The sequence below is a fragment of the Erythrolamprus reginae genome, chromosome 4 (genome assembly GCF_031021105.1).
Source record: "Erythrolamprus reginae isolate rEryReg1 chromosome 4, rEryReg1.hap1, whole genome shotgun sequence".
In the NCBI taxonomy this organism is placed as follows: Eukaryota; Metazoa; Chordata; class Lepidosauria; order Squamata; family Dipsadidae; genus Erythrolamprus; species Erythrolamprus reginae.
The window spans coordinates 20,048,240-20,076,046 of record NC_091953.1 but is presented as its reverse complement, the minus strand read 5'-3'; the positions used below and the strand labels follow the sequence as shown (position 1 = coordinate 20,076,046).

The following is a 27,807-nucleotide window of genomic DNA, read 5'->3' as shown; positions in this document are numbered from 1 at the left end:
CCCCACAATCTGGGTCCTCATTTTATCCACCTCGGAACGATGGAAGGCTGAGTCAACCTTGAGCCGGTGATGAGATTCGAACCGTTGACCTACAGATCTACAGTCAGCTTCAGTGGCCTGCAGTACAGCACTCTACCTGCTGCGCCACCCCGGCTCTCTGAGATGGAAAGTTCCAGCACAAAAGCAGAATTTCTGTGGAGCTGATGGAAAACAAGGGCAGTATTTCCCTGCTAAAGCAAATAACTTGGCTGGAATTGCAAATAAGAATTGGAAATATTGGCATACAAAGAAAATGTATAACTTTTTGTCCCCAGATTTGTGATCAGAAACACACCCACGCGGGCAATCTTGGCCATTAGGTTTTCAGTGTCCAGTTTTATCTAACAAGTCAGCAACACAATACCCACAAAGTAAAAAGGCTGAACAAAGCTGTCAAGATAAGGCTGACTCTACAAAATTATTCAGTGTTGTTGTTGGTGGTTAATTATTACTCTTATAGATTCCTCCTGTGGAATCACTTACCCAGGAAAATAAGAGCTGCATCCCACTGTCAGAGGGTTAACATGGGCATGAGGATTAATGAGTCAATAGAGAATGGACCTGGACTGTGAGTTAATGGTTATTATTGTTGTTGTTAGTGTTTCTGGAGTCTATATTAGGGGAACTTTTATTTATTTTGTTGATATTGTTTACATAGCTTTTCTAAACCACTTTCATTCTTAGAAACATAGAAACAGAAGACTGACTTCAGAAAAAGACCTCATGGTCCATCTAGTCTGCCCTTATACTATTTCCTGTATTTTATCTTACAATGGATCTATGTTTATCCCAGGCATGTTTAAATTCAGTTACTGTGGATTTACCAACCACGTCTGCTGGAAGTTTGTTCCAAGGATCTGCTACTCTTTCAGTGAAATAATATTTTCTCACGTTGCTTTTGATCTTTCCCCCAACTAACTTCAGATTGTGTTCCCTTGTTCTTGTGTTCACTTTGCTATTAAAAACACTTCCCTCCTGGACCTTAACATATTTAACATATTTAAATGTTTCGATCATGTCCCCCCTTTTCCTTCTGTCCTCCAGACTATACAGATTGAGTTCATTAAGTCTTTCCTGATACGTTTTATGCTTAAGACCTTCCACTATTCTTGTAGCCCGTCTTTGGACCCGTTCAATTTTGTCAATATCTTTTTGTAGGTGAGGTCTCCAGAAGTGAACACAGTATTCCAAATGTGGTCTCACCAGCGCTCTATATAAGGGGATCACAATCTCCCTCTTCCTGCTTGTTATACCTCTAGCTATGCAGCCAAGCATCCTACTCGCTTTTCCTACTGCACGACCACACTGTTCACCCATTTTGAGACTGTCAGAAATCACTACCCCTAAATCCTTCTCTTCTGAAGTTTTTGCTAACACAGAACTTCTTCTGATTGAAGCTGCATAGAATACAGTCCCAAAAGACAGCACTGCTTCTAATTCTGTGTTTTGTAAAGTCTTGAACCAGCCCCGAATCGTCTTATTTTATTCACCTGCTTCACTTGCCAACTTCTCCATTATCAAATCTCTTTCAGAGCAAAGAAAACTCTGGTTTTCTTTGCTCTGAAAGCAAAACCCAACCCAACCTGGGTTGGGTTGGGTTTTGTTTGGCTTGGCTTTGTTTTATTTCAATGCTTTCTTAATTTTTGTTTTGGGGGAAGCAGCAAGCAAGTTTGAGCATTTCAATCTACCAAATGTGTGACAGACAGGCAGGCACATAATAGCACATCGTGCCCTGAAATAGAAGGGTAACTAAGGTAGTGTTGGATTCCCTGTCATTAAATATTTCCTCACTGATAAACAGGACGATTTAAAAACACTTACAAAAGAGACTTCGGAAAAGAGTACAATGAAAATGTTGGACCACTAATGAAGAATTGTTTGCAAAGGATTCTGGAAGAAAATATCATTTTATTTTATTTTTATTTATTTATTTATTTGTCCAACATGTATAGGATAGTTGTTTGTATAAACATAAGTTAAAATTAATGATTAAAAAAGGCAATAGAGCAGGGGCAGTAGGCACAGTGGTGCGCTTATGCACACCCCTTACAGACCTCTTAGAAATGGTCATTAGCAGGAAGGACATTTTAGTATATGATTTTATGAACTACGGTTAGATCAAATCGGAGGTGACGTAGTTGTAAATTGTCTAATTGCAGTATTTCAAGTCTGGTGGAATAAGGTATCCTGTTGCAAGCAGAGGAGTGAAGGAGTCTTCTTGTAAAATATTTCTGGACTCTCTCGATTGTATTCATGTCTGATGCGGGTTCCAGACTGGTGAGCTGTATTCTAGAATTGGCCTAACAAATGTTTTGTATGCTCTGGTTAGTAGTGCAATGTTGCCAGAGAAGAAGCTAGGTAAGATTAGATTAACAACTCTTAGTGCTTGTTTGGCAATGTTGTTACAATGGGCTCTAGCACTTAGGTCATTGGATATGAGTACTCCAGCATGAGGGTCATCTACAAGTTCATTTCCTCCAAGTTTATATTTTGTATTCTGATTCTTTTTGCCAATGTGTAAGACAGAGCATTTGTTGGTTGAGATTTGAAGTTAGTTAGTTAGTTAGTTAGTTAGTTAGTTAGTTAGTTAGTTAGTTAGTTAGTTAGTTAGTTAGTTAGTTAGTTGTTCTGTCTGGGTGCCCCCAGACTTCAACACCAACTGAAAAAAGCAGCCAGACACGCTGGTAAAAGCAAAAGCACTTTATAGTTTGAAAAACAAACACAGAAGAAAACCTGTTCTTCCCAACAGGCAGGCTATGAGGCTTCACAGCAGAGTCCTGACGGCCAGACAATACAGCAGACTTCTTGCTGGCACACACACCACTGTAGAGAATAAGACCCACGTCTTTCCCCCCAAGGTTTCAGCCTTCAGGGCCACAAGCCAGAGTCAGAAACGCCAAAGATCACAGCCAGGTCCCAGGACTCCCAAAGATAATACTCCACAATACAGGAAGGGTGGGTCTGCCTTTTCAGCCTTTCTGGGGAGAACCACACCCAAACCCAGCTGTTGCCTATTTAGGGCTGGAAATACCTGGCTAATTGTCCCCTTCGTTGTGCTGCTCTTCTCTGCCTGAGATCGATGATGGCTTGTGCATTTTCATCCAAGGACTCCAGGCTGCTTGCTGGGAAGAGCTCCACCCCGGGGGACTCAGGCTGTTCTCCCTCTCCCTCGGCCTGATATTCCTCCTCCCCGTCTGCCTGGGCCTCCTCCTCCTCCTCCTGTTCCTCATCCTCCCCCTCTGAGCATGGAGCCGGCAGAGGTTCAACCGTTCCCTGAGGAGCCTCAGACGGAATCACAACAGTTAGTTAGTTAGTTAGTTAGTTAGTTAGTTAGTTAGTTAGTTAGTTAGTTAGTTTGATTTCTATGCTGCCCTTGAGTTGCCAGTTTTTTGACCATTCTGCTACATGGTCAAGGTCCTTTTGAAGGGTAGCAGCATTGTCAGTGGTACTAAATAGTTTAACATCATCAGGAAAGATAACACAGTTACTTATAATGTGATCCCAAAGATCGTTTATGTAGCGTATGAAAAGTGTTGGTCCTAAAACACTCCCTTGAAAGATGGCAAAGTCTTTTGCTGTTGTTTTGCCTGATTGGTCATGGATCAAACAGTGTAATATTACTAACGGTATTTGGCGTTGATATTTTGCATTGTGCTCTGTAGGGATATAAAATTGTATGAAATAAATGGCTTTGACCATGCTGATGTTTCTGGGCATTGAAGTCCATACTCTATAAAATTGAGGAAGGCTGAATTAGAAATACTTCTCTTTATAAGCATTTGCTTCGGTTTTTAAAACGACTGTTTTGAAGACAGCAGATAAATCATGCATCGTAAACAATCTCCAAAGTTTTAAAATTTCCCCAAAATGTGTATGTCATGATGAATTAGGCAAAATCTGCACTGTATACTATTGGGATTGCTTTCATATAAAGAAAAAAATAGCACAACTGAAATATTGTTTTTTTCCCTAAACTATTCTTAACTTCCGCTTTTACCACTTTGGCTGTCAAAAGCTTTTTTTTTCACTATTCTGCCTCTAACTGGCCAAGACAACTAACATGAGTTCTGTTTTATTTCTTAAAGAGTATTCCTTTTGTGTGCGCGTTTCCTGTACATTGTTACATAGAAACATAGAAGATTGACAGCAGAAAAAGACTTAATGGTCCGTCTAGTCTGCCCTTATACTATTTCCTGTATGTTGTCTTAGGATGGATATATGTTTATTCCAGGCATGTTTAAATTCAGTTACTGTGGATTTACCAACCACGTCTGCAGGAAGTTTGTTGTAAGCATCTACTACTCTTTCAGTAAAATAATATTCTCTCACATTGCTTCTGATCTTTCCCCCAACTAACCTCAGATTGTGCCCCCTTGTTCTTGTGTTCACTTTCCTATTAAAAACACTTCCCCCTGAACCTTATTTAACCCTTTAATATATTTAAATATTTTGATCATGTCCGCCCTTTCCCTTCTGTCTTCCAGACTATACAGATTGAGTGCGTTAAGTCTTTCCTGATACATTTTATGTTTAAGACCTTCCACCATTTTTATAGCCCGTTTTTGGACCCATTCAATTCTATCAATATATTTTTGTAGGTGAGGTCTCCAAAACTGAACACAGTACTCCAAATGTGGTCTCACCAGCACTCTATACAGCGGGATCACAATCTCCCTCTTGCTGCTTGTTATACCTCTAGCTATGCAGCCAAGCATTCTACTCGCTTTCCCTACCGCCTGACCGCACTGTTCACCCATTTTGGGAAATCACTATTCCTAAATCCTTCCTTGTTAGGTGTAAACCTTTTAGAAAAAACTCAGAAATCTTCTGCAATAAGAAAATTATCATATCTTACAGGAAGCAAATTCATGTGGAATCAATCCCTGGTGCTTTCTGAGCTTTGTTGTTTGTTTGTAGCCTCATAAGTGGCTGGTAAGTGAGGAGTTTGCTTCCTGTTCGTATATAGCAGCTGATGTTGTTGGATGTGTGGTTTCTTCCTTGGCGGTTCCTTGATTGAGCATTGTTTTCTGCTTGATTATTTGTCTGGTGTTGGGAAATTCATGTTGAACATTAAGCAAACATCCGAACAGCAAGATCAAATTGATAATGGAGGCTATTACGGAGTGGTGATGAGTTCTGCTTCACTAGTTGTGTTTCTAGCAGAGACTAAATAGGCATTTGTCTGGAAAACCTTAATTTAGTTTGTTGGGGTTGAGTAGAATGTTGACCTCGCCCTAAATGGCTTTTCTAATTGTGCAATTCTAGGTAAAACTGGTAGGAAAATAATTCTTACAGGAGGGGAAGATAAACGCTCAATGCTGGCTTTCAAATACTGCTATGTAGAAGATGCTTGATTTGCCTGTCTCGGTTCAATTTGAGATGAGGGTCGCCAGTTTCGGTAATTTAACACACAGTTCCATAATGTGACACAGCCACGGTAGAAGTCAAAGAAGAGCTCCATGATTGCTGCCGATCAGTTTCCGGTCTCAATTCAAAGTGTTGGTAATGACCTTTAAAGCCCTACATGGCATTGGACCAGAATACCTCCGGAACCGCTTTCTACCACACGAATCCCAGTGGCCGATAAGGTCCCACAGAGTTGGCCTTCTCCTGGTCCCGTCGACCAAACAATGTCGTTTGGCGGGCCCCAGGGGAAGAGCCTTCTCTGTGGCGGCCCCGGCCCTCTGGAATCAACTTCCCCCGGAGACTAGAACAGCCCCCACCCTCCTTGTCTTTTGCAAGTTACTTAAGACCCACCTATATCGCCAGGCATGGGGGAACTAAGACATCTCCCCCAGGCTTATTATATTTCATGTTTGATGTGTATGTGCTGTATGGTTTTTAATTGTTGAGGTTTTTATATATTTTATTATTAGATTTGTTCCATTGTTATACTGTTTTTATTACTGTTGTGAGCTACCCCAAGACTTCGGAGAGGGGCGGCATACAAATCTAACAAATTATTATTATTATTATTATTATTATTATTATTATTATTATTATTATTATTGCCCAATTATTAGTACAGCTAGTCCTCAACAACCATACTTGGACCCAAATTTCTGTAGTTAAGTACAGATGATCTTCAGCTTATGACCAGAGTAAACCCCAAAATTAATGTTGTTAAGTGAGAATTGATTAAGTGAATTTTGCTCCATTTTATGATCTTTCTTGCCCCAGTTGTTAAATGAATCCCTGCAGTCAGTAAGTTAGTAACCTGGTTGTTAAGTGAATCTGGCTTTCCCCACTGAATTGGGTGTCAGAAAGTCACAAAAGGTAATCACATAAGACACAACGGTCTTAATGTGGCTAGATGTGAGTGATTGACTTTTTTAGAAGTGGAGTTTTCTAGTATGTTTTAATTGTAGATTTCTATCTGTTATGTATTCACTTCTGTTGTGAGCCGTCCTGAGTCTGAGGAATAGGGCAGCATAGAAATCTAATTATATTATTATTATTATTATTATTATTATTATTATTATTAATAATAATAATAATAATAATAATAAAACAACAACAACACCCGACTGTGATGAAATACGAAATCCAGCATAGTGATCTTTTTTGCTGTGTTGTATTGTTAATAATAATATAATAATAATAATAATAGCAGAATTGAGAGAAGCCGCTAGAGAACTTTGCGAAATACGAAGATCTGAAAATCGAGCTGCAACGAATCTGGCATAAGCCAGTGAAAGTGGTCCCAGGGGTCCTTGGCATGCTGGGCGCAATGCCCAAAAATCTCAGTGGACATTTGAAAACATCGGAATTGACAAAACCTCCACCTGTCAATTGCAAAAGGCCGCTTTACTTGGATCGGCACACATAATTCACCTTGGGAAGCACCCAAATGGTGATGAAACATGAAATCCAGCATAGTGATTTCATTTGCTGTATTGTATTGTTTATATACTAATAATAATATTACTTGCGGGAGCGCCTTCTGCTATATGAATCTCAATGACCAGTTAGGTCCCACAGAGTTGGCCTTCTCTGACAATGTCACTTGGCAGAGCCTTCACTATGGGGGCTCCAGCCCTCTGGAATCAGCTCCCCCCAGAGATTCGCACTGCCCCCACCCTCCTTGCCTTCTGTAAGAGTCTTAAAACTCATATATGTCACCAGACCTGGGGCAATTAGATCTCAGGCCCCTCGCCGATGAATATTATGTATGACTGAGGTCTGAATGTGCACAATTGATTTTTTAAATGTTAGGGTTTAGCTTAGTTATTTAGTTAATTAATTGGATTTTTCATTGTATTTTATTGGTTTTTATTATATGTTGTACGCTGCCCGAGTCTTCAAAGAGGGGCGGCATAGAAATCCAATAAAATAAATAAAATATGATGATGATGATGATGATGATGTTGATGATGATGATGATGATGATAATAATAATAATAATAATAATAATAATAATAATAATAATAATAATAATGTCAATGATGATGATGTATGAATCAGTTGCCGAGTCTCTGAATTTCGATCACATATTATGGGGACACTACAAAAGTTGTACCTGTTGAAAAATGGTCATAAATCACTTTTTTTCACTGCCCGTTGTAAATTTGAACACTGGCCACTGTAAATCTCTACATACAGGTTTCTGATTAATTGGGAGCCAAGGCATCATTATCCCATAAATGTCTTTTTAAAAAGCTTTGTGCTTCCCTGAACCTTAGCATTCCACTGAGATGTTATTGTTTCTTCAATAATGCCATTTGGGTTGTGCTTATTTTGGCTCTCCTGACGGTTTGCTATTAAAATAATTGATGGGTGGCACAGACCTTGAAGCCTGAGAATCTCTCGTTTCTTTGATCTGCTGAAAAATTTCCCAGCTATTGATTTCCCAGCAGTTGTAGTTTCTATTTTGCATGGAATCAACTCCCCCAGGAGATTCGTACTGTCCCCCACCCTCCTAGCCTTTTGAAAGACTTTAAAAACTCAGCTTTGGGATTTTACAATGTACTGTACAGTGATACCTTGTCTTACAAACTTAATTGGTTCCGGAATGAGGTTCTTAAGGTGAAAGGTTTGTAAGATGAAACAATGTTTCCCATAGGAATCAATGGAAAAGCGATTAATGCGTGCAAGCCCAAAACTCACCCCTTTTGCCAGCCGAAGAGTCCGTTTTTGTGCTGCTGGGATTCCCCTGAGGCTCCCCTCCATGGGAAACCCCACCTCCAGACTTCTGTGTTTTTACGATGCTGCAGGGGAATCCCAGCATTGCAAAAGCGAGTGCTTCGCTGGCAACGGAAGTCTGGAGGTGGGGTTTCCCAGCGAAGGGAGCATCAGTGAAATCGCAGCATCGCAAAACCACCAAAGTCCTCAAAACCCCACCTCCGGACCTCTGTGTTTTTGCGATGCTGCGATTTTACTGAGGGTCCCCTCGCTGGGAAACCCCATCTCCAGACTTCCGTTGCCAGCGAAGCACCCATTTTTGCACTGCTGGGATTTCCCTGCAGCATCACAAAAACACGGAGGTCTGGAGGTGGGGTTTCCCATGGAGGGGAGCCTCAGGGGAATCCAAGCAGCGCAAAAATGGGTGCTTTGCTGGCAACAGAAGTCCAGAGGCGGGGCATCCCAGCGGTGGTGGTGGGTTTGTAAGGTGAAAATAGTTTGTAATCAGAAGCAAAAAAATCTTAAACCCCAGGTTTGTATCTCGAAAAGTTTGTATAACGAGACGAGGTATCACTATATTTTGTTTTTTATTTATGTATGCCGCCCTGAGTCCACTGAAGAAGGGTGGCCTATAAATTTGATTAAATAAATAAACATTCATACACCACAATGTACTCCCTGTTAGCGACTACTTCACCTTTAACAACAACAACACAAGAGCACGCAATAGATACAAACTAAATGTAAATCGCTCCAAACTAGACTGCAGAAAATACAATTGCAGCAACAGAGTGGTCAACGCCTGGAATTCACTACCGGACTCTGTTGTTTCCTCCCCCCATCCCAAAATCTTCAACATTACATTATTTACAGTAGACTTCTCCCTTTTTCTAAGAGGTCTGTAAGGGGCGTGCATAGGTGCACCTTCGTGCCTACCGTTCCTTGCCCTAATGTCTTTTTATCTTTTCTATCTCTACTTTATACTTATATTATATTAAACATACTACAATATATATTTGTATGACAAATAAATAAATAAAATAATTAAATCTGGGGAGTAGGAAACCCGACACCCGTTTCTGACTTCTGGCATTGGAAGCAGGATTCCTGAGAGCCTTCACTTGACCGGTCACATCACATTAATAATGGAGAAAATGTTCCCCGAAAGTAGGAAGACTAGATGCAGAGGAAGATAGAATTCCTGCTAACATTCATTCCAAATGAATGGAAGAGCGAATTGGGGAGGGGGCTGCAACGAGTTAAGCCAGGGGTGTCACGATGGCATCACTTGATGTATCGCGACTTTTCTGCCCCTTCGCTAAACTGGGCATGGGCGTGGCCAGCGCGTGACGCTTAAGGCCCATGGGCTGCAAGTTTGACACCCCTGAGTTAGGCAGAAAGGAGATAACGAGGCATTTTGTGCTTGCTTTAATAGAAGGGATGGAGGTTGTTGGTGTAGCCTGCATTCTTTCAAACTTACAGCCTGTGGTCAGAGGAGAAACTCTTCTCAGGAATGTCTCCGTGAATTGTTGATGGAATGCCATTGCGATACCTGTATAAAACAAGTTTGAAAAACTTGTGGGATGTTGCATGTTTTTAAGAAGAAATTGCACAACCCCCAAAACTTTACCCTTAGACTGTTGACCTCTCCTGGTTGTTAAGAGGCAGTAAGGAGCGTGCATAAGTGCACCAGCGTGCCTTCCGTCCCCTGTCCTAATGTTTCTCTCTTATTAGTATCATGTACATAAATATTTTATTTATTCATTCATTCATTCATTCATTTATTTATTTATTTTGTCCAAAACACAATGAGGGTTTTAGTGGGTATATATCTATATACACATACCATAGTAAAATACATGATGAAGATTATAGAGGAGATACTCGTAGTAAAATATATCTAAGAAATAATAGAAAAGAAGATATAGTGATAGAACATATCTATGAAAGAATAGAAGAAGAGATATAGGACTAGAAGAAAGGAATAGCAGATATAGGAGAGCAATAGGACAGGGGACGGAAGGCACTCTAGTGCACTTGTACTCACCCCTTACTGACCTCTTAGGAATCTGGATAGGTCAACCGTAGATAATCTAAGGGTAAAGTGTTGGAGGTTTGGGGATGACACTATGGAGTCCGGTAATGAGTTCCACGCTTCGACAACTCGGTTACTGAAGTCATATTTTTTACAGTCAAGTTTGGAGCGGTTAATATTAAGTTTAAATCTGTTGTGTGCTCTTGTGTTGTTGTGGTTGAAGCTGAAGTAGTCGCTGATAGGCAGGACATTGCAGCATATTGTTAGATCTCTGTATACTGTCCCACCCACAAACTTGACAAAACAAGCAAGCAAATAAATAAATAAAAGGTAAGCGTCACCCAGAGTTCTATTGGTGGACATGCGAACTCAGATCCAGTAAATATACTGATTTTCAGGCCTTTGGCCCACTGGGAGTTGGGACATAACCTGTTTTCAGCCTCTGGAGGGGGTGGAGGAGGCCCATTTTTTTGCTCTTCCAAGCTCCAGACCCTTTGTAAGAGTCTCAGGAGGGCAAACACGGCCTTCTCCCCACCCACGCAGAGGTCCTCCAGAGGCAGGAAACTTCCGGTTGGACCAGAGGCTCCATTTTTTTGATCTCCCCAAGCTTCAGAGCCTTCCTAGGAGCCTGGGGAGGGTGAAAATGTCCAACTTGAAACAGGCCATTTCTGGCCTCTGGTGTGGGGGGAGGCTGTTTTCGCCTTCCCCAGGCCCCTAGAACCGCCCTGGACCTTGGAGAGAGCAAAAAAACGGGCCTTCCAGTTCAAACTGAAGTTGACAAATGGGCCATTTTAGGCCTCCAGGGGGCCTCCAGTGTGGTGGGGAAGGCCTTTTTCGCCCTCTTCAGGTACCTAGAAAAGCTCTGAAGCCTGGGGAGAGCGAAAAATGGCCGTGCCATCGCCTGCTGGGAGCAGGGGAATCACATGTGAATGCACGGGAAGGCACATTGAATTATAGATGTGGGCCATGTGTAACCCCCCTCCGTGCTCCCCCCCCCTTTTGGCGCGCAAACCAAAAAAGGTTTTAATTGGTTTTAATTTGTGGTGTTTTTTAAAAAATAATTTAAATATTGGATTTGTCGTACATTGTATTGCTATTGCTGTGAGCCGCCCCGAGTCTGCGGAGAGGGGCGGCATACAAATCTGATTAAACTTGAAACTTGAAACATCACTGGTATAGGGTTTCCTTCTTGAGCAGGGGGCTGGATTCAGGGTCCCTTCCAACTCTGTTATTCTGAGAGGAACGTTTCAGGAGCTTTCGAATAGCCTTAGAAATTCTCCATACCAATATAGCCATCTTGCCAACCTGACTCAAAATGGTCTCCTCCAAGACCACTTCTGTATGTATGTAGCATGTGTATATGAATAGAATAGAATTTTATTGGCCAAGTGTGATTGGACACACAAGGAATTTGTTTTGGTGCATATACTCTCAACGTACATAAAAGAAAAAGATACATTTGTCAAGAATCATGTAGTACAACACTTAATGATTGTCATAGGGGTCAAATAAGTATGTGTGTTATGTGTGTGTTTGAGTAAATGCAGCGTTCCCTCGATTTTCGCGGGTTCAAATTTCGCCAAAAGCCTATACCACGGTTTTTCAAAAAATATTAATTAAAAAATACTTCACGATTTTTTTCCTATACCACGGTTTTTCCCGCCCGATGATGTCATACGTCATCGCCAAACTAATAATTTTTGTAAATAAATAACAAATAATAATAATAATTGTTAATAAATAATTATGTTTATAAATATCAGGATCACTAAGTGCTTTATTCAATGGTGAGTACCAGTAATAATGGTGAGTAAATGGTTGTTAAGGGAATGGGAAATGGTAATTTAGGGGTTTAAAGTGTTAAGGGATGGCTTGTGATACTGTCCATAGCCAAAAATGGTGTATTTACTTCCGCATCTCTACTTCACGGAAATTCGACTTTCGCGGGCGGTCTCGGAACGCAGCCCCCGCGAAAATCGAGGGAACACTGTATACACTTTCTCTTGAGAGCAAGCAACAGATTTTAATGTGGGTTGGTGTGCTTGCAGTTTTTTTAAAAAATGGCAATCAAGTTATCTTACCTTATCTTCTGCAGGGATTTTGCTCTTTGCCCATTATCTTCCACTTTCTTCTAGAGAAGCCAGAGTGAATAATTCAGGGTTGGAGAGACAGAAACATATTTCTTGAGGGCATCATAAGATGAACGCATTTTACTGACTTAAGGAAGTACAGGTAGTCCTTGACCTATGACCAAAGTTGACCCCAAAATTTCTGTTGCTTAACAAGACGTTTTGTACGTTTTGTCTTTTCTTGTCACAGTTGGTAAGTGAATCACTGTTGTTGTTAGGTTACTGATGTAGTTGTTAAGTGAATGTGGCTTCCCCATTGACTTGGCTTGTCAGAAAGTCATAAAAGATGATCTCGGGACACTGCAACCGTCGTAAATCTGAGTCACTTGCAAAGCGAGTGCAAATGTTGATTCTGTGACTATGGGGATGCTGCAACTGTTTGAAGTGTGGAAAATGATCCTGTCATTTTTTTTACATTTTTTTTAACTTGAAACGGTCACTAAATAAATGGTTGTTGTTGTGGTTGGCTCTGGCCCAGCTCCTGACCCAGGGGATGGGGAGGTGGATGCAGGGGAAAATTCAACATGTCACAGGCCTGTGTTATTGCCGACAGAATCAGTTCAGAGTTTAGTTTCCTCGGAGGAAGAAGAAGGTGGGAGTGACTCGGCAGAGGAGGGCTTGGCACACAGCCCAGGCAGTCAATCTTCCTTATCTTCTATTGCTTCAGATGATGACATTTTGGACCCACGCAAGCGCAGAATTATGCATAGAAGAGACCAAGTAAACATATTACAGGAAATAAGGGAGGCCACTTATGTTTGGGTGGGGCTCCAGGAATTAGGGCTGCTGCTATAAATAGCAGCATGTGGGTTTGGCTGTTGTGGAAGAATATCTGATCCGAGTTCGTTAGGAATCTTGTGTTGCTGGACTTTGTTGCTTTTTCACGCCTTTGAAACCAAAGCAGAGCAACGTGTGTGTGTGTCTCACTTCATTGGAAGAAGAAGGGGCGTGAAGTTTCTTCACAGCTGCTAGCTAAGTACTTAATGACTGCTTAAGGGAAATTGTACAGACTACCCAGTTGTTTTGGGATGAGCGCTCTTTGCAATACAAAAAGAGTGCTTTGTTTATTTTGAATTTTGTGATAAAGAACATTGTTTTGAATTTTCAAACATATGTGTGTCTGTAATTTGTACCCTTGAATTTTCAGGAGGCTCCTATCAGAGAGCCCGGCAGAACAGTTGTAAGCCAAGGACTACTTGTACTGAACCTTATTTTGGAGTTGGATCCCTCCTTCTAGAACAGGGATGTCAAACTCAAGGCCCGCAGACTGGATCAGGCCTGCAGGGTGCTTAGATCTAGCCCACCGGGCTGCTCTGGAAACAGCAAAGGGCTGGCCCGCGGTGCCTCTACCAGTGAAAATGGAGTTTCGTTTTCGCTGGTGGAGGGTTGCAGGAGGCCATGTCAGCTGAAAATAGAACATGCAAGGAATATGCGGCCCTCCAGAGCTCTGTTTTTGCTGGCGGAGGGTTGCAGGTGGACCTCCCAGCAAAAAATGGAGCTCGGGAGCCAATTTTTGCTGGCAGAGCGCTCGGGCCACCACAGGCATCCCAACACATGGCATTGAGCTGGCCACACCCACCCTGGTCACATACACTATGCTCCTCCCCATCAAATGCAACCAGATGGAAGTTGCCGCTACTGCTGCGTCTCCGGGTCTGCAGCGTGCACAGGCGTCTGAGTGAGATTTTGCTTCTGCGCATGTGCAGGCTGCAAAATTTCATGAGGAGGCGTGCACATGAGATTTTGTGCACACCCCCTCATGAAATTTTTTGCTTCTGCACATGCACAGAGGCAAAATCTCACTTGGGTGCGCGAGCATGCTGGAAACATGGAGCTACGCGCACAATTTTCACTACAGGTGCCATAGCCTCAACCATACCTGCTCCTGAACATAACCCTGATGCAGCTCTGACACCCCTGATCTAGAAGTACCAGGAGCTGCTGCTTTTCAACAGATCTTACACCAGGACAACTTCAAACTTTTGATTTTTCTATCTGAAAAGCTGAGGTATACAGGGTGCATGCCAAAAGTAATGCAATTTTTTATTTAAAAAGTAATTTATTGAACAGATGTGCACAAACACTTAAAATTCTTCCAAGTACTGTCCTTGGGCCTCTACACATTTTTTCCAGTGACTCTGCCATGACCGGTACGTGCCCTGGAAGGCGTCTTCGGGGACCTCTCGCAAGGTCTTCGTCACAGCTGATTGGATCTCTTCTATGGATGAAAAACAGGTTCCTTGCAGAACTGGGAACAAAAGGAAGTCTGCTGAGGCGACATCAGGACTATGGTGGGGGGCAGCATTGGCACCTGGTGTTTGGCCAGGAACTCTGGACTTGTAGCGGGTTGTGGCAAGGTCCGTTTTTCATCCATAGAAGAGATCCGATCAGCCGTGACAAAGACCTTGCAAGAGGTCCCAGAAGACGCCTTCCAGGGCACATACCAGTCCTGGCAGAGTCTCTGGAAAAAATGCTCTAGAGGCCCAAGGACTTTGAAGAATTTTAAGCGTTTATGCAAATCTGTTCAATAAATTACTGTTTTATTTTTAAAATTGCATTACTTTTGGAACGCACCCTGTAAATGCACCAGTTGTTAAAATGTTTTGAGGACTTTTCCTCTCAGCTGAAACCACACATCAAGCAGGTGTCAAAACCTATCTGGTGTTTTTTTCCCCCTATCTGTCCATCAGTTTCCCCCACAAAAAAAATAAAAATAAAAGCAAAATATTGCAGCACTGGGACCTTTCAATTTGTTCTTCCCTGCCTGCGAGCACATTGCAAATAAATGACAAAGCAAGCTGGGAGGGAAAATTCATTCAGACACCTCAAGCATGCCAGCGAGCCAGTTTATACTTGCTGCTGCTGCTGGAGCAACAATGAAGTGGCAGCTTCCGTGAATACACAATTGGCTCCCGGTGGACGACAAGAGGCTGGCCAAAAAAGGGGTTGCGAAGAAGGGTCTCTTGAAAGCGCGAACTGCAAACCCACCGAGACAAGGATCGAGCTCTGAAAAGGTTTCGCTTGAAAGGCGAAAGTGCAATAAGAAAAGAGAACCAACCATGTGAGCAGCAGGACAAAGTCTTCCTTACTGGCAAGAAAAGTTGTTGACGTGGTAAGCAAAACCCCCTTTCCACCCAGACCGGAGAAAAGTGCACCTTCGGTAGACATCTAACTCCTGGTCTGTAGGACTGCAAGGAATTTTAACTAAAACACCAGCTTCTCCTACTTTGCTCCGTTTAGCAACGTGCTTTCATTCAACTTTGTTTACTATGAGATTAAATTACTCATCGGATTGCTCTGAAGGAGGAGGGGGCGGGGGAGAGTTACAGTTCTCTCTCTTTCTTTCTACTCTCAGTTTTCTGTTCTTTTATCTTGATTCTGTTCTTCATGCTTTTATGCTGTCTGAAACCACGGCATCTATTCGTTCCTTGGGGATTTGTGATTAAATAAAGAGAAGGAAAAAGTAGCATTCCCAGGGAATTGGCTTGGTGCATTTTAAAATAGTGAAATTAAAGATCGAAGTAGTTGAGTAATTTTATATTGATAATGTTTGCAGCAAGTATAGTGGTGGTGTCAGTGTCAGATTAGAGGTCTTCAAACTTGGCAACTTGTAGGCTTTCAACTCCCAGAATTCTGTGAAGTCCACAAGTCTTAAAGTTGCCAAGTTTGGGGACCCTTGGTACATGATGATATTGTTGTTGTTGTTGTTATTGTTGTTGTTGTTATTATTATTATTATTATTATTATTAATTAGATTTGTATGCCGCCCCTCTCCGAAGACTCAGAGTGGCTCACAACAAGAAAACAGTACAAATCCAATAGTTAAAAACAATTTAAAACCCCTTAATATTAAAAAAAAACCAGTCATACATCTCCAAGAATTCTGAGAGTTGAAGTCCACAAGTCTTAAAGTTGCCAAGTTTGGGGACCCTTGGTACATGATGATATTATTATTATTATTATTGCTGTTGTTGTTGTTGTTATTATTATTATTATTATTATTATTATTATTATTATTAATTAGATTTGTATGCCGCCCCTCTCCGAAGACTCGGAGTGGCTCACAACAAGAAAACAGTACAAATCCAATAGTTAAAAACAATTTAAAACCCCTTACTATAAAAAAAAACCAGTCATACATCTCAGACAAACCATACATAAAATGGAAACGGCCCAGGGGAATCAATTTCCCCATGCCTGACTGCAGAGGTGGGTTTTAAGGAGTTTGCGAAAGGCAAGGAGTGTGGGGACAATCCTAATCTCTGGGGGGAGTGGATTCCAGAGGGTCGGGGTCACCACAGAGAAGGCTCTTCCCCTGGGTCCCGCCAGACAAAATTGTTTCATCGACGGGACCCCGAGAAGGCCGACTCTGTAAGACCTAACAGATTGCTGGGATTCGTGCGGCAGATATATTGGTTCTGTTCTGTCTGGGTTCCCCCAGACCTCAACACCAACTGGAAAAAACAGCCAGACACTCTGGTAAAAGCCAAAAGTATTTTATAACTGGAAAAAATAAGCACAAAGGAAAACCTGTTCTTCCCAACAGACAGGATATAATACGGTACAGCAGGGTCCTGATGTCCAGACAATACAGCAAGCTTCTTGCTGGCACCCCCCCCCAAGGTTTCAATAGTCAAAGGCACAAACCAGGATTCCAAGACACCAAAGTTCACAGTCAGGTCCCACGACTCTCAAAGATAAAACTCCACAAGCCAGGAAGGGTGGGTCTGCCTTTTAGCCTTTCCCAAGAGCACCACACCCAAACCCAGCTGCTGCCACTTTAATGCTGAAAGTATTTAGCCAATTGACTCCGTCTCTGATTAGCTCTCCGTTGTCGCAGATCAATTATGGCTTGTGCACTTTCCTCTAAGGAATCCAGGCTGCTTGCTGAGGAGAGCTCCCCCTGGTGGGACTCTGGCTGTCCTCCCTCTTCTTCAGCCTGGGATTCCTCCTCGTCTGTCTGCACCTCCTGTTCCTCAGCCTCTCCCTCTGAGCTGGAAACCGACAGAAGGTCAGCCGTTCCCGGAGGGGCCTCAGACGGAACCACAACAGGTTCCCCCCTCCCCTTTTTTTCTTTAAGTGTGGTTTTTCTCACCAGTTAGCAAGAGGCTTGAAAGAAAAATTAGGCAATCAACATTTCTATAGACTTAAAGATAGAGAATGCGATTAAATTATTTACTCCTGTTAATGAATTGCTTTCATTTCACCACCTCGGATAAATCAACAGCTCCAAGGTGAAACCGTATTAAAGGCAATCACGTTATAAGCAGTTTTCACATCTGCTTAGTGAATGTGAAACAAACTGACAGGTTTTACTGAATTTAACCTGTGTTCTGCCTGGATAAGATGGCTGGGACTAGCTAACTGTTGAGACAATATTTGCAGTTAATAATCAATTTATTTATTTTTAATGTTAGGAATTTATAATTTCCCGCTGTAAGTAATTAAAGATTTTTTGATGCCTCTTAATAGCCATGAGATGAGTAAAAATTCAGTAAATGATTTTTTCTCTGTCTGGGAAATGGCTAGAAGGACATTTGCTTGACCAAAGGGAAGCAAGAAGCTGCATTATTTGGACAGCTTGGCTGGCTTGAGACAGAGCTTCGCAGTATAGTTTCTGAATAGTATTTTAAAAAGCTTGCAAGAGCTTTAATGTTGAATATTTGTAATTTGTTTGCCTTGTCTCATACCAACTGAGGCCATCAGTGTCTCCTCCTATCCATTTATAGGAGCAATAAGTTTAAATGTTGAATTTGCCTCAAATATTTCCTTGTTAAAGGGGCCCAATCTATATCCCACTCACAAACCTTCAAGGATTTCTATTAATTGCAAAATAAAAAAGCAAGGATTGTAAAAAGGAGTCTAGTGAACAGGCTATATCAGACAATCAAACTGCCTTCTTGAGTGGTAGGAGAAGTGTATGTGTATAACTTCCAATTAAGTGTATAACTTACCATGGTCTGTGTATAATTTCCTTTAAAGAAATATATTGTAAGAATGCCAAATTTTCACGAAGACGTCCTTCCTGGAGTCCACGTTTCGGCCGGCCAGAAAGGACGTCTCCGTGACGTCAAAGCTCCACCCACTTCCATTTGAGCCTCCCGACCGGCCGACAGCTCCGCTGCTCTTTTGCAAAGCTGACAGCCGGGCGGCAGGGCTTCTCGGCGTTCTCCTGAACCCAAACGCCAAACCCGAACTTTTGCTGAACTTCCGGGTTCGGCGTTCGGGAGAACGCCAAGAAGCCCCCCAGCTGTTTCAAAAGGCGACAGCTGGGCGGCGGGGCTTTTCAGCGGCCTCCCGAACGCCGAACCCGGAAGTTTGGCAAAAGTTCGGGTTTGGCAAAAGTTCGGGTTTGGGAGGAAGCCGAGAAGCCCCCCGGCTGTTTCAAAAGGCGATAGCCGGGCAGCGGGGCTTCTTGGCGGCCTCCCGAACCCGAACTTTTGCCAATCTTCCGGGTTCGGCATTCGGGAGAACGCTGAGAAGCGCCCAGCTGTTTCAAAAGGTGACGGCCGGGCGGCGGCCCCCAGCAGAGCGCCATTTTTGCGGGGTTTTTTCTTGCACGCATTAATTGATTTTACATTGTTTCCTGTGGGAAACATTGTTTCATCTTACGAACTTTTCGCCTTACGAACCTCCTCCAGGAACCATTTAAGTTCGTAAGACGAAGTATTACTGTATATGCAAAATAATCTGGATTTTTTTTTTCTCTTGAGCATGAAATAGTCTGGTTCAACATCACAATTGTTGCAGGTTCAGGATGGGTTATCTGTTACTGGAAATGTTCCAATCATTCCATAAATGCTTTTAGTTCGAGGCACCTGTTTTCTATGTGAAACAGGTGTTTCCAGCTTTAGATGATTGTTGCTTGAAGCTTGAAACTTTTCCAGAGTGGTCAGAATAACTCCACAAAGGTTTCAAACATGCAGCAAGGTGTTTTAAGCAAGGAACTACAATATCATACATTTGAAATGTTTTGTATTTGAAGGACTTTATGCTTCACTCAAGGGCTGCTGTTCACCTATCCCTAGATTCTAATATTTCTATAATTCTGTAATGCAGATTTATAATTATAAATCTCTAAAGATTCTATAATAGCAATAGCAATAGCATTTAGATTTACAGTATATACCGCTTCACAGTGCTTTGCAGCCCTCTCTAAGCAGTTTACAGAGAGTAAGCATATTGCCCTCCCAACAATCTGAGTCCTCATTTTACCAATCTTGGAAGGGTGGAAGGCTGAGTCAAACTTGAGCATTCTAACTATGGTAAAATCCATGTTAACTTTATTTATTTATTTTTATTTTTTATTTTATTTATTTATTTAGTCCAATACATAATACACATTGAAGAGAATAGATATGTAGTAATATAACTAAAGAAAAGAATAGAAGAAAAGATATAAAAGTATAGGTGAACAAATTTGAAAGGAAGAAAAGATAAATGAGATAAGGAGAGACAATTGGACAGGGGACGGAAGGCACACTGGTGCACTTATGCACGCCCCTCACTGACCTCTAAGGAACCTGGAGAGGTCAATCGTGGATAGTCTAAGGGAAAAATGTTGGGGGTTAGGGGTTGACACTACTGAGTCAGGTAATGAGTTCCACGCTTCGACAACTCAATTGCTGAAGACATATTTTTTACAGTCAAGTTTGGAGCGGTTCATATTAAGTTTGAATCTGTTGCGTGCTCTTGTGTTGTTGCGATTATTACCACAGTCTCTTGGATAGGCAAGAGTTTGAATTGATATGTATTATTAATCGATTACAAAGGTTCACCATTCAGAATGCCTTCTGTTAGAGAATCTAAAGTAAGCCTCTGTATAATTCCATATGAAAAATCTATATTCTTCAAAAGTAAGGTAAAAGTAAAGGTTTCCCTTCCACATGCAGGTATGTGCTAGTTATTCCTGACTCTAGGGGGCAGTGCTCATCTCTGTTACAAAGCTGAACAGCCAGCACTGTTCGAAGACGTCTCTGGTCATGTGGTCAGCACAACGAAATGCCCAAAGGTGCACAGAACATTGTTACCTTCCCATCAAAGATGGTCCCTATTTTTCTGCTTGCATTATTTATATGCTTTCAAACTGCTAGGTTGGTAGAAGGTGGGATAAATAACAGGAGCTCGCTCAAAAGTTTAGATTAAAATTATACAAGGATTATTCTAGTCCAGACTGTGGCAATAATTTATTTTATTTCAAATCAACATAAATTCATCATAGTTTGTTTTTTAAGATGTTAAAAACTGCTGTAGCATCTCCCATTATGGGTAATCTGTTCCATTTTAGAGTAAAGACACAACGAAGAGAATGTGAATTCATAATATGAATTATTATAATTCTGTAATAACATGCCATAACACTATAACATAATATTGTAATTGAGATTTTTGTATGTTGGCATTAGCAAATATCCTGAAATTCCCCTGGGTTTAGGAAATGTCAGAATCATTAAATAGATGTAAACACCGATATCCATGGCATATTATACATGTATTATGAATTCACATTCTGTTCGAAGATGTAATGATAGCCAAGATTTACTTTGCACTGTTCGAAGATGTAATGATAGCCAAGATTTATAGACTGCAGTGCTAAAGAAAATCAAATTGTATTATGGCTTATATGCATCAATTAATCTAATAGTGTTCAATTAACAAAACATTGCTATTTAACAAATTGTAAGGTTTTTTATGAATCCAGTAAGGAAAATAAAAATCTTAAATTCATGTGAAATTCAATTTTGGGAATGCCTGTTTTAATATTTTGCTGTGTGGTTTTTTTTTAATGTTTATTAGTTTTTCCAAGTTTTTAAAAGTAACATTTCTATAGTTTAATACAGATTTATGCCCGATTTCTTATGTTTGTTGCATTTCTTATATCACCTCTTTATAGATGATGATGATGATGATGATGATGATTATTATTATTATTATTATTATTATTATTATTATTATTATTAATTTACTAGATTTGTATGCCGCCCCTCTCCGTAGACTCGGGGCGGCTCACAACAGTGATAAAAACAATACATGGTAACAAATCTAATAATTAAAATCTACATATGTTACATATGTTTATATATTCCTTTTAATACATCCTTTCACTTTTGCTGTGTATTATAGAGCTTACCCCAAAAAGATAAATTGAGGATTGCAATGGCATGTTACTTTGTTATCGGGGTTGTTTAATGTGAAGTTTCTTGATATTCAGGCAATGTAGATATTTTTCAATTCTGATTCTGATTGCAACAATTTGATGCATGCAGTGAAAAATTAACACTTCAAATTCTCCTTTACAGACATGACCGCATGACTCTGGGTGCCCACACATCTTTCAAAGCAGAAGAAATGGCAACGGTTGGTCATTTAATAGTTTTTTATGATCCACGTGCTAGGAGCAATTTTACTCATTTCATATTTGCTTCCTTGTTTTGCAGAATCTTAGTGATGATCAAGACATGATATTTACAATACTGCACACTGAATACAGTACAGTGGGAAGCATTGTCAATTTGACTGTAACCTGTTGAAACTTCTTTAAGGATAAGAAAGAGACCAAGTTAGCAAGAAAGAGTCATTCATTCATTCAATTTTTATGCCGCCCTTATCCTTAGACTCAGGGTGGCTTACAACATGTTAGCCACAGCACTTTTTAACAGAGCCAACATATCGCCCCCACAAGCCGGCCCTCAATTTACCCACCTCGGAAGGATGGAAGGCTGAGTCAACCTTGAGCCGGTGATGAGATTTGAGTTGCTGACCTACAGATCTACAGTCAGCTTCAGTGGCCTGCAGTACAGCACTCTACCTGCTGCGCCACCCTGGCTCTTCGGATCATATTGATCCGGGTCACATAGAATGGGCATATTCCAGGTCCCTTTCCGCAGGCATTACCATCTGGTGAGATCTCATATGCACATCTTCTTCATAGCTACCTCCAATCTTTTAAACAGATCCCACTTGAGATTCAGGTCCCACAATACCTATGCCAGTGATAGCTAACCTTTTTGTCGTTGCTTGCCAAAAGCATGCAAACATGTGTGCAACAGTGTGCCCGCATCCATAATGCAATCCATTTTATTAATTAATTGGATTTGGATTTCCGGGGACTCGGTGCGGCTCCCAACATATCGAAGAAAACATAACAGTACATCTGGATCCAATTAATATAATTAAAAACCCTAAAAGTTGTAATGTGCAACCCCCCTACGTGCCTCCCCATGCATGTGATTCCCGCATGTGCCCCATGCATGCACGTGTGACTCTCCACATATGGCCCTACCAACAGTCACCCATTTTTGTCTTCCACGTTGGTGCAGGAGGCCTTTTCTGTGGCAGCCCCTGCCCTATGGAACATCTTACCCTCTGTAGTTCAGCTGGCAGCTCTCCACCCTTTTAACCTTCTATAACAGGGGTCTCCAACCTCAGCAACTTCAAGACTGTTGGACTTCAATTTCCAGAAGTCAACTGAATTGAAGTCAATTCCCAGAACTTTTGGAGTTGAAATCCACAAGTCTTGCCAAGGTTGGAGACCCCTGTTAGAGAAGGCTTTAAAGCAGGGGTGAAATCCAGCAGGTTCTGACAGGTTCTGGAGAACCGGTATCGGAAATTTTGAGTCATTCAGAGAACCCGCAAATATCACCTCTGGCTGGTCCCAGAGTGGGGTGGGAATGGAGATTTTTTGCAATGTCATGCTCACCAAGCCACGCCCATCAAACCACACCACGCCCACCAAGCCACACCCACGGAACCGGTAGTAAAAAAAATGGATTTCACCACTGCAAGTGTTGGAAGAAGATTACACAATGGATTTGGCCCCAGGTTTTTGTTATTTTAAATGCTTTATGTTTTAATGGGCTGGGTTTTATAGTTTCAAGTGGTTTTACATGTCTTTTAATCTTCGATTGGGAGCCACTCAGGGTTGCCTGAAATAATAGGTGGCTGTATTAGTGTTTGAAATGAATAAATAAAATATTGTATTTGTTGGAACTGGGGGGGCGGAGGTGTTTTTCCACTATAGTTGTCATCTGCTGTGCCTGCTAAAGACTTCTGTAAGGTGTAGGCCCTGGAGAATTCCTGAACATTACCATGTCCCCAAAGGACAGTCAGATTCCTAAACTCTGCTGACTAAGTGGATGGGAAAGCAGGGCAAATGCAATTACTTAAGTAGTGTGTAATGGCAAGGAAGATACCTAGATGTTGCTCAGAGAGCAGATGAAGATGTTGGTTGCCTATTGGGTATGTATATAATCATGATGTATATTCCAAGCTTTCTCCTACTTTCTCACCTGGTGCTTTTACCACAAGACCAAAGTTCTATATTGCAAGATTCCATGAAGAAGTTTGATTTTAATCAGTTAACAAATATTTAATCAAAACAGTTCATAAAAATATTGCTGGGTTTTGGACCCGGTGTTACAATATACCTCTATTCGTATTTTTCTTTCAACTGTGTGCTGGAAATAAGGAAATAATTTGTTTAGAAAAACATTATTGTATATTTTACTTTAATTTTAATAATGGTGGTAAATCTAGGAATATATTTCCGATTCAAGAAAAGCATGCCTATTCATTCAGAAAATTGCTTTTCAGCTGTAATGTTCAGAAACTATAATTATGAATTTTTGCTCCATATTTGTTGCAGATGTGGCCAATTTTTGCATCATTTGCCTTTGATTGTAGAATAGCTTAGAACTAAATTAAGGTGTGCTAAAGCAGTTTATCTGCAACGGAGAATGATGTGCAAATGTTGAAATAACGTTACCTCTGTAGCCAGGATACTATCAATGTTACCATAGAATAGAATTGTAGTAAGAGATAGGGATTCAGTGGCTTTGCTTGGTTGAAATAAATATCTGTTTTCTTCATTTGTTCTCTGCATAAATCCAGACATGCAACTCTTTTTTGCCCTCTGAACCTACAAATAAATTCCTTGATGCAAACATTGCTGATGTGATGGACAACACATTAACATGGAATGAAGAGCTGGAAAATGAGCTTTTAAAAGGTAAATTCATCTCTCTGCTCCATAACTGGGTATGAAAGTGGTACAATTGTATAAAACATTCTTGTATAGAACTATTAACGATTAATGACGGAATGTCTCCTATCAAATAACTTGGTCAAAAAGTGCAATGTCACACATCTGGCCACAGAAATTCGGCACTTCTAGGCAAGAAAAACCAAATACACAGGTACAGTATATGGTACCTCACTCAATGGTAGTAACTGTGAGAGGAGCCCTAGTGCAGTGTTTCCCAACCTTGGCAACTTGAAGATATTTGGACTTCAACTCCCAGAATTCCCCAGCCAGCATTTGCCTATAGTTGGTGCTTTCTGAATGTGCTAAACGTCAGTTCCCAGTCAGTCTACTGGCAATGATTTCCAAGAATTGTGGGAGTTGAAATAAATGGGTCTGTAGGACAATAGCCTGGGGCAGACTGCCCTGTAGTTTCACCTAGATCCTCTGAGTGGAGTAATAAATGAATTAGACAATCACATAATAGGATTATTACCTTCCAATTTACCTATAGCCATCCTATTTACCTTCAGGCGTTAACGTAATCTATCCAATTTTTTTGAGTATGTCCTTGGGTTAGCTATAGTGGCACTACTGTCCCTGCATGGGTGACATTAATTGGGTCTCATTGTCCAGGAAGACTACCAAGCATAAAACTACCAAGCATAAAACTTACCAGGAAAGACTTAATGAACTCAATTTGTATAGTCTGGAGGACAGAAGGGAAAGGGGGGACATGATCAAAACATTTAAATGTGTTAAAGGGTTAAATAAGGTTCAGGAGAGAAGTGGTTTTAATAGGAAAGTGAACACAAGAACAAGGGGGCACAATCTGAGGTTAGTTGGGGAAAAGATCAGAAGCAACATGAGAAAATATTTTACTGAAAGAGTAGTAGATGCTTGGAACAAACTTCCAGCAGGCGTGGTTGGTAAATCCACAGTAACTGAATTTAAACATGCCTGGGATAAACATATATCCATCCTAAGATCAAATACAGGAAATAGTATAAAGGCAGACTAGATAGACCATGAAATCCTTTTCTGCCGTCTATCTTCTATGTATGTATGTATGTATGTATGTATGTATGTATGTATGTATGTATGTTTCAAGCAACCTACCACCAACCAACATACATTTAGTTGTATTAGTGTTGTTTGAAAAGGCTGCATTGAATTATAAGGCTGAACCAAGTGGCGAATGAATGCTAGTCCTTGAGATGTAGTTCATCTTCTTTCTTGCCATCCCAGTGGAATAACTGTCTTTGCTTCCTCAAAGCTTCATCTGTCTGCTATTTAATGTTACATAGTACATTCTGTGCGGCACTCTTATAATATTCACTACCCACAGGTTAAGACAGGGAAAGCACTCCCTAATAGCAAGTGAAGAAGATTAGAAACTCCAGAACTCTCTTAAACATTCTGATACTTCTCCTTAATCTTTTTCTCCAAGTTAAAATATTCAAATATTCCTATTTTTCCTCACAGAGCAAAGACAAAAAAAACCCTCTCTACTTGGGCGTTCATATTTTCAGATTATGAGCTCACATAGCAGTGTTTCTCAACCTTAACAACTTTAAGATATGTGGGTTTCAACCTTCAGAGCAAACTAGGGAATTCTGGAGGTTGAAGCTTACATACCTTAAGGTTGCTGAGGTGGAATAGAGTGTATAGCTAGGGATAAGGTGACCTCAGTAGAGTACACAGAATGGGATTGAAGATAAGGGGTAAAATAAATGTTTTACATCCCACTCATGGAGAAATGATGTCTGGCTTGATCCTTAATTTGCAGTAAAAAGCACATAAAATGTCACAGTTTTTATTTTGTCATGTATTAGATAACAGATACAGGTATAAACAAGTACAGTGGTACCTCTACCTAAGAACGCTTCTACTTACAAACTTTTCTGGATAAGAACCGGGTGTTCAAGATTTTTTTGCCTCTTCTAAAGAACCATTTTCTACTTACAAACCCAAGTCTCCAAAACTGTAACCGGAAAAGGCAGGGAGAAGCCTCCGTGGGGCCTCTCTAGGAATCTCCTGGGAGGAAACAGGGCTGGAAAAGGTGGGGAGAAGCCTCTATGGGGCCTCTCTAGGAATCTCCTGGGAGGAAACAGGGCTGGAAAAGTTGGGGAGAAGCCTCCGTGGGGCTTCTCTAGGAATCTCCTGGGAGGAAACAGGGCCTCCACCTTCCCTGTGGTTTCCCCAATCGCACGCATTGCTTTTACATTGATTCCTATGGGTTAAATTGCTTCTTACAAACTTTTCTACTTAAGAACCTGGTCACGGAACAAATTAAGTTCGTAAGTAGAGGTTCCACTGTATAGGTATAAGGTATTAATGCATGAAATGGATACAAATACAAGGGGACATTAGGACAGGGACAGTAGGCATGTTGGCGTGCTTGTGCACGCCCATTACAGACCTTTAAGGAATGGGGTGAGGTCAACAGTAGATAGTCGAAGGTTAAAGTTTTGGGGCTTTGGGGAAGAAACTACAAAGTCAGATAGTGTATTCTAGGCACTGATCACTCTATTGCTGAAGTTGTATTTCCTGCAATCAAGTTTCATGCGGTTTACCTTAAATTTGTATTTATTGTGTGTTCGTGTATTGTTGTGGCTGGATTTCAGTGGTGTGATTAGATGGTGCTTCAGAAGCCGCAGCAAATCATTGTAGGAGAGTTAGACTTTTGCTCTTTTAAATTGTTTAGTTCTGTACCTTAGTGAAATGGAAAATGTTATCTTTTTTCCTTAAGTGTGAACTAAGAATAGGATAGAATGGGAAAAACCAGGCACTTACTATCATATGTGGTGGACATGCCCAGTAGTCAAACAATTTTGGGGGGAAATCCAAAATATGATTGAAGAAATTATAAAAAAGGAAATAAAAATAAGACCAGAACTCTTTTTATTAGGAATATTCAGACAACACTTCTCAAAACATGATAGACATCTAATACTACACATCACAACAGTGGCCAGAATCATGTATGCCCAATCATGGAAGGAGGAGCTCCCACCCACAATCTGTAGTGTGATAAATAAAATTTACCAGGTGGTCGAAATGACAAAGCTGACCTATGAGTTACAAGACAAGGACATGGAAGACTTCCATAAAAGCTGGGACAGGTGGTATATCTGGGTTGCCAAAAAAATAATAATAAATTAGAACAAAATTTTAACTTATCTAAATTAAAATTAGGAACCTCAATACCAAATTCAAAAGTAATAAATTTAAACACTATTTATACATATTAAGATACCACAGCACCATTATACCATTGAAGGATAGATATACGAATGATAAAATGTTATGAAGAATTGGAAATGTATATATGTAACCGATGTATAACAAAGTAATAAATAAAAGGACTAGACTTAAGCTGCACACCAAATTTACTACTCCTAGAGTAGTTCAAATGTAAATAACTATATCAAAAATGTAATTGATAAAGCAGAGTGCTTTAT

At 40.8% G+C, this 27,807-nt stretch overlaps 1 protein-coding gene across 2 annotated transcripts in view; it reads left to right on the top strand.

The window, feature by feature from the left end:
- The window catches only part of EXPH5 (exophilin 5), a 78,928-nt gene that overhangs the window by 43,202 nt on the left and 7,919 nt on the right, over window positions 1-27,807 (top strand). Inside the window, exons 1-3 of one of the 2 annotated variants that reach the window (XM_070749746.1) lie at window positions 15,172-15,436; window positions 21,624-21,681; window positions 24,214-24,331. In XM_070749746.1, coding sequence (XP_070605847.1) covers window positions 21,634-21,681; window positions 24,214-24,331 — 166 coding nt within the window. In that variant the 5' untranslated portion in view covers window positions 15,172-15,436; window positions 21,624-21,633. Of the gene's footprint in view, window positions 1-15,171; window positions 15,437-21,623; window positions 21,682-24,213; window positions 24,332-27,807 lie in introns of those variants that run through there. The other variant, XM_070749745.1, reaches the window with a different exon arrangement.